General features: G+C 46.9%; 1 protein-coding gene across 1 annotated transcript in view; it reads left to right on the top strand.

The window, feature by feature from the left end:
* LOC143281309 (inactive tyrosine-protein kinase 7-like) overlaps nucleotides 1-7,500 on the top strand; it is a 212,763-nt gene that overhangs the window by 58,412 nt on the left and 146,851 nt on the right. Inside the window, exon 2 of the mRNA XM_076586493.1 lies at nucleotides 1-133. This exon is cut by the window's left edge and continues 185 nt beyond it. Coding sequence (XP_076442608.1) covers nucleotides 1-133 — 133 coding nt within the window. The remainder of the gene's footprint in view (nucleotides 134-7,500) is intronic.

Raw genomic sequence — 7,500 nt, 5'->3', positions numbered from 1 at the left:
TTCCAGGAGGACAGCCACCTGCGCATCCTGCGCGTGCTCCGCACGGAGGACGCGGGCCTCTTCCAGTGCACGGCCACCAACGCCACCACGCGCTTCTCCCTGCAGTCCAACGAGGCCAAGCTCAACATCCAGTGTGAGTAGTGCCCGGGGGATTTGTGTGTGTGTGTGTGTCTGTGTCTGTGTCTGTGTGTGGGGGGGGGGGGCGGAGGAAGTGAGGGATAGGGCCCTGGGGGCGGGGAAGAGAAGGTGTGGGTGTGTTTAGCGGGAGGACGTAGGAGTGTGACGGGTGGGGTGTGAGTGCGGGTGGTTTCCCATCCCCTTTACACAGGCCTTCTGTAATTCAGAAGTCTTTATTTCGGTTACTCACTCAGTACAAGTAATGTTCTGTCAAAATGTTCTGCCTGAACATCACACCTGTGGCAGACAAAGCGTCCATGATATCCGAGCTGTGCACTGGCTGTGAGTTGAGGTGCTGGTTTCAATGAAAAATCTCACCAAAGCAACCGCTGCATTTCATTTAACAAGGACAGAAATCTGAGCAAACTGTAAGCTCCTGTTTTCCCTGTTTGTCATACGCCATTCAGCACGTCCATTAGCAATGACGTTGAGGTGGCATGAATCATGGACAAACAAACACACTCAATTTCGCAAACAAAGCTGGAAATGCAGTACCGGGCCGGAGGCTGCATCCGGAAAAAAGATATTTGTTACGGCATTCGCGGTGTTGACCGAAGGGAAGGGGGATAACTAAAGATCATATTGGTATTCTGGGTTGATAGTCGGTTATCGATCTTTCACAAACCCGACGTGTGTGTAGAAGCAGGATATGTTGTGATAATGGGCAATGCATGTCGAAAGACGTGTCCAGTTCTCAGTGTCCTCTGCATCACAGTATTGCCACTGGTCATTTGTTAAGCTTAGCGAAACAACCCCAATGTTTGTTCTGTGCGACATCTCAAATCAAATAGCGAAACAATGGGCGGAATTTTGTTTGAAAAGAACAGTAATAAACGTCTGCTTGTCGTTTATTGAAACCTAATTCGCCGACAGAAATCCTGTTTGGTGTGCGAGTTTTCAGTTTTCTCACCAGACTCGTGAGACATGTGAAGCCTTTCGGGTAGTAAAAAGTGTGTCTTGAGATGGAAATGTTGTCCTGTAGATGTTGACGCTAGAAATCTACAGACCGTATGGTCCATTCCATTTCTTTAGCCAACTGTGGTTTTTCTTGCACAATGATTCTCTTTCAAAAGCTTAAACTGGGATCTGTCACAAGAATTGTTGTTCGTGTGGCCAAGATGTTGATGGGTTCTTTTCCCTCACCAGATCTTGTGACCAGTGTTTCTGAAGTGTTCATCCCAGTGCTGCTGGGAGTGAGGGGTGTTGGTGAGGGGGTGTTGGTGTGGAGCTGTTCTTTTATTCTGGTGCCCAGTGTTGTGACTGGTGACCCGTCCTGCACACTGCAGCAATCTCCCAGTCACATTCATCACGGAAGTCTCGCCCTCGTGATGTTCAGCCCCCTACGGCTTCAGTCTGCCTGAGGAAACAGAAAGTCTGAAAGGCTCTGATAGCTGGCGAAACAGGAAAATAAGCTCTCTGCAGGTGAAGCAGTCTGCATGATTGATGGACGGCAGGTCAGAATCTTCAACCTTCTGACACATTCGTCTCCGCTCTCCGTGACACGGAGCGCGCAGAAAGCCAAGCAGGGTCAGCCGGTGTTGTTGTTTGCCACCCTGCACCTGCTGAGTGCACGGCACGGCTTGTTCGTTCAGCTGTGCCGGTGGTCAAGATCTCGACGCCAGTGACTTTGCTGCTGTTGACCTGCACACTAAAAACTGGGTATACCTCTCAGCTGGCTGCACTGAGGTATGTGTTTACATCTATGTATGTCTGTGGCTGGCTGCAGTGCCCTGTTAGTGCCGACAGCGGGTTAAAGAGGTGAAGACAAGCACCACTCTCTGATGCCCTGTGCACCCCCTGCCGAGAGTGACTGCAGCCCTGCACAGTGCAGGCGGTGGGAGTGTCGGGGTTGGTTTATTTTACCTTGCTGTCCGGCGTTTACCTTCACCGCTTCCTTTTAGCCCCCTGCTGATGCGGTGGACGGCACCAGACAGTGGCCGTCAGTCAGCCGCCGGACAGCACCGCACAGCACCGCACAGCACAGCACAGCACAGCACAGCACAGCAAGACCCACCCGAGAGAGAGCGTTGTGCGGGTAGAGGTGGGATGCTGGAAAAAAAATCAACAACCGGGGTTTGTAGGGTGGACGGTGATTGTGGGTGTAAGTGGATAAAGAGAGAGAGAGAGAGAGAGAGAGAGAGAGAAGACGGAGAGAGAAGGGATGTGGGAAGAAGGGTGAATGGATAGAAAGGGGTGTGGAGGGAACGTCACACACACACACACACACACACACACACACACACACACACACAGATGAATGTAGGAGAGATATATGAGGAGAGAAGATGAGCAATCAAAAAGAGATTGAAGGAGTAGGGTTCTCTGAGCAGAGAGAGAGAAATTTATATAGTGGAGGGAGAGGAGGTGGAGAGACAGAGAGATGTGAAAAAGAAAAGAAAAAAAGAAGGAAAAATCAGGAGACAAAACTTTGAGTGTGGTGAGAAGGGTTTAGCGAGTGAGGGTTAGGGATCCGGGGGAGGGGGGGAGAGGCTAGAGATAGAGAGGGGGGGGGGAGGCAAAGCAAATAGATGGACGAAACGACAGATTGACAAGACAGACAGACAGACAGACAAAGACAGAGACAGAGAGAGAGAGAGAGACTGAAGGGGGGGGTAGAGATAAGCGTTAATTCAATGTGGCAGGCAACACATTGACGAATGCATTTTGCACGTGGCTCTAGCAGGCTCTGACTGCCAGATGGAGAACATAAAAGTAATGAAATTTGCCTTGTGGCATCCTCCTTTCTTCTGTTTCCTTTCTTTTTCCTTTACTTTAAAAAAAAATATGTTGTACGCGTGTGTTCTTTGGTTACATACCTCTCCTCTCTCTCTCTCTCTCTCTCTCTCTCTCTCTCTCTCTCTCTCAGCGTTTGTGTTTTTTTCTGTCTTTTGTGTCTCGGTCTTTGTCTCTGTCTCTCACTTTCTTTCGGGGGGTGGGGGGTGGAGGGTGCTTGGGGGTGGGGGTACTTTTCCACGCCGGTTTTTTTTTCCCTCTTTCTTTTCCTTTTGTTGTGCATGCTATAAATGTTAAATATCTCTTGGTGTCTGTGTGCCTTTGTTTCTGCATTCTCTGTCTCTCGTTGTCTCTGTCTCTCAATTGTTTCTGCATTCTCTGTCTCTCTTTGTCTCTGTCTCTCAATTGTTTCTGCATTCTCTGTCTCTCTTGTCTCTGTCTCTGTCTCTCAATTGTTTCTGCATTCTCTGTCTCTCGTTGTCTCTCGCTCTCAATTGTTTCTGCATTCTCTGTCTCTCGTTGTCTCTGTCTCTCAATTGTTTCTGCATTCTCTGTCTCTCGTTGTCTCTGTCTCTGTCTCTCAATTGTTTCTGCATTCTCTGTCTCTCGTTGTCTCTGTCTCTCAATTGTTTCTGTATTCTCTGTCTCTCTTTGTCTCTGCCTTCAATTGTTTCTGCTCTTGTCTTAGTTGTCTTTGCCTTTCAATTGTTTCTGTATTCCTCTGTCTCTTTGTCTCTGTCTCTCAATTGTTCTGTATTCTCTGTCTCTTTGTCTCTGTCTCTCATTGTTTCTGCATTCTCTGTCTCTCTTTGTCTCTGTCTCTCAATTGTTTCTGCATTCTCTGTCTCTCTTTGTCTCTGCCTCTCAGTTGGTTTCTGCTTTCTCTGTCTCTCGTTGTCTCTGCCTCTCAATTGTTTTCTGCATTCTCTGTCTCTCTTTGTCTCTGCCTCTCAGTTGTTTCTGCATTCTCTGTCTCTCTTTGTCTCTGTCTCTCAGTTGTTTTCTGCATTCTCTGTCTCTCGTTGTCTCTGCCTCTCAATTGTTTCTGCATTCTCTGTCTCTCGTTGTCTCTGCCTCTCAATTGTTTCTGTATTCTCTGTCTCTCCTTGTCTCTTCCTCTCAGTTGTTTCTGCATTCTCTGTCTCTCGTTGTCTCTGTCTCTCAATTGTTTCTGCATTCTCTGTCTCTCGTTGTCTCTGCCTCTCAATTGTTTCTGCATTCTCTGTCTCTCGTTGTCTGTCTCTCAATTGTTTCTGTATTCTCTGTCTCTTTGTCTCTGTCTCTCTTTGTCTCTGCCTCTCAGTTGTTTCTGCATTCTCTGTCTCTCTTTGTCTCTGTCTCTCAGTTGTTTCTGCATTCTCTGTCTCTCGTTGTCTCTGCCTCTCAATTGTTTCTGCATTCTCTGTCTCTCGTTGTCTCTGCCTCTCAATTGTTTCTGCATTCTCTGTCTCTCTTTGTCTCTGTCTCTCAGTTGTTTCTGCATTCTCTGTCTCTCGTTGTCTCTGCCTCTCAATTGTTTCTGCATTCTCTGTCTCTCGTTGTCTCTGTCTCTCAATTGTTTCTGCATTCTCTGTCTCTCGTTGTCTCTGTCTCTCAATTGTTTCTGCATTCTCTGTCTCTCGTTGTCTCTGTCTCTCAATTGTTTCTGCATTCTCTGTCTCTCGTTGTCTCTGCCTCTCAATTGTTTCTGCATTCTCTGTCTCTCGTTGTCTCCTGCATCTCTTTCTTTTTTTTCTTCTTCTTCTTTTTTACCTCGCCACTTTTTATTTCCTTTTGTTCTGTTTTTTTTTTTTATCCACGTTGAAATGATGTATGTGTTCTTAGGTAACATATATCGTGTTTGTCTCTGTTTCTGTGCTTACCTAGGTAAGTCTTTATGTCTCTGTCTCTCGCTTCCTTTCTTTATGTATTATGCATCTTTAATAAAATTATTAAAAAAAATTGAAATGCCGTGACAGTATGCTTTTTAGATTACATATCTCTGTCTGTCTCTAATGATGTACCTTTCAGTTTCTATGTCTGTCTTCTTGTCTGTCTTTGTGTGTCTGTGTCTCTGTCTGTCTGTCTGTCCGTCCGTCTGTCTGCCTGTCTGTGTGTATGTATGTCTCTCACACATTCTCTCTCTCACTTTGGGTGAGAGAGTGCAGGGTGATAGTGAGACAAATGGACGGAGGGGGAATGTCATTAACAGCAAAAACTGACGCCAAAAAAAAAAAAAAAAAAGTAAAAATAATACGTTGTGATGTTCGGAGGTTGGCTGTCATTAACAGAAAAGGAAAAAAAAAAAAAAAGACACAAAAAAAGTAAATAATATCTTGTGATGTTTTGTTTTGTGCTGTGTTGTTGTTTTTTGCATAAAGAATATGAAGATTTGTGAGAGAAAAGCAGTGAGAAAAGCTGTGTAGTGGCGTGCCTACGGGAAGGGCATCTGTTTGAAATGAAAAGCCCAGTGCTGTACCACTTTTCTCGTCACGCTCAAGGAGACGAAAGAGATGGGGAAAGGGGGGGGGGAACAGACGGACAGACATGAGAGAGGAGAGACAGACAGACACAGAATGAATGAGAGAGAGAAAGGAGACAGACAGACAGACAGGCAGAGACAGACAGACAGGCAGAGACAGAGAATGAATGAGAGAGAAAGGAGACAGACAGACAGACAGACAGAGACAGACAAACAGACAGACAGGCAGAGACAGAGAATGAATGAGAGAGAAAGGAGAGAGAGAGAGAGATGATATGGGTAAATGAGACAGATAGTCGGGCAGACAGACTGACAGTCGGAGATAGAGGCAGCGAGAAACGATTGAAAGAGAGAGAGAATTAGAGAAGCAGATGGATATGCAGAAGAAACAGAAGCAACTAGATCAGCAGATACACAGACCAACAGCCAGATAGATAAACAGACAGACAAGCACAGACAGAGAGACGCCGGAAGAGTGAAGAGAAATGATTGAGATTGACAAACAACCAAAATAGAAAAATGATTGAGAGAGCGAGAGAAAGACAGAGACACAGAGAGAGAGACATACCTAGAAGCAGAAGCCGAGACAGGGAGAAGATTTACGGTTCCCACAAGAAGAGGCCGCAGCGTGGCGTTACAGCGGAGAGGGGTGAGGTTGTTCAGCGTAACATAACTACCTAACAGTTTTGTGCTGCACCGTCGGCGTAAATCTCCCCAGGCCGCGCTGGAAAGGGTGCCATAACTCAGCGATAACTCTGAGCTCTGCAGCCCCCAGCCCTGGCAGGGAGAAAGGCAGTGCCCGTGCCCTCAGTGATGGGCACACCACGACACGGGGGGAGAATAAACCATCGTCAGCTACACTGCTGCAGTAGGAGAAATGGCGCACGTCGTCTGTATCCAACACAACGGGGGCATTCTGCTCACTCACTGCCACTCACCGTTTCTCCCTTCACTACACAGCATCACATATAATATTTTCTCTGCTTACCTTGTAGCAGGTTCCATCAAAAGGCTCCTCCCTCCCCCCACCCCCACCCCCACCCACTCCCCGCCCCCTCTCTGAAGGGTGGAACTGTTTTGGTTCATTGACCGGGGGTGAATGGAAATTCCTGCCTTCCATGAGCAGTACAACTCTGCCAGTTGCAGCGTCTGACTGGATTCCAGCACCTGACAGTTCTTCTGACTGACAGCGAACTTGATGTAGCTTTTGCTGATCAATGTGGTGAGAGACCACCGAAGTTGAAATTTTCGGTTCTGAGTAAAGCAAAATTGACTATGAATCATGTATCGTCCAGCACCTGATAATCTTAACGAGACGTTCATGAAACTCTTTTGTTGTTGTATCATAGCTCTCAGAAAAAAACCACACAACTTTGTATTCTGTATCTGACACTGACGTTTCCGACTCAGTTTTTTCTTCTTTGTTTCTGAGTTCAAGTGAGAGGAAAAGTGCGATCTTCTATCATGCCTACCTTAAAAAGATACCATGATTATAAATGAACATGTACGATTGCTCTTCCTCGTTCAGAATTCTGCCATTTTGTGTTGTTGTTTTTGTACACTCAGTTCCCATGGTTAGTCAGGTACTGAGTCGGTTACTTATAGTTATCTTCATGCTTAACAGGGAAGAGTGGCCATAACTCAGCGATAACTCTGAGCTCTGCAGCCCCCAGCCCTGGCAGGGAGAAAGGCAGTGCCCGTGCCCTCAGTGATGGGCACACCACGACACGGGGGGGAGAATAAACCATCGTCAGCTACACTGCTGCAGTAGGAGAAATGGCGCACGTCGTCTGTATCCAACACAAAGGGGGCATTCTGCTCACTCACTGCCACTCACCGTTTCTCCCTTCAAAAGTAACATACACATCAATGCAGTGCCCATCATTAGTTCCCCCCACCCCCACCCCCCTGCCCCTCCCCTTGCTCAATGTTTGTTCGAGTTCTCGACTGAATGGGGAAGAACAGTGATGTTCTGCTACGACTGCGCGGTACAGTACTGCATGCCGGTTTCAACGAATGTTGGGATACTAGTAAGCAGTGGGGTTTTTTTCCCCCCGTTGTGTAGTTCATGACGCTGTCTTCCACTGGCGATGCGTAAGGTAATGTTTTTATACAGTTGCTTTGGAATA

This window comes from Babylonia areolata, chromosome 4 (genome assembly GCF_041734735.1).
Source record: "Babylonia areolata isolate BAREFJ2019XMU chromosome 4, ASM4173473v1, whole genome shotgun sequence".
NCBI lineage: Eukaryota > Metazoa > Mollusca > Gastropoda > Neogastropoda > Buccinidae > Babylonia > Babylonia areolata.
This window is presented reverse-complemented; position numbering and strand designations above follow the sequence as displayed.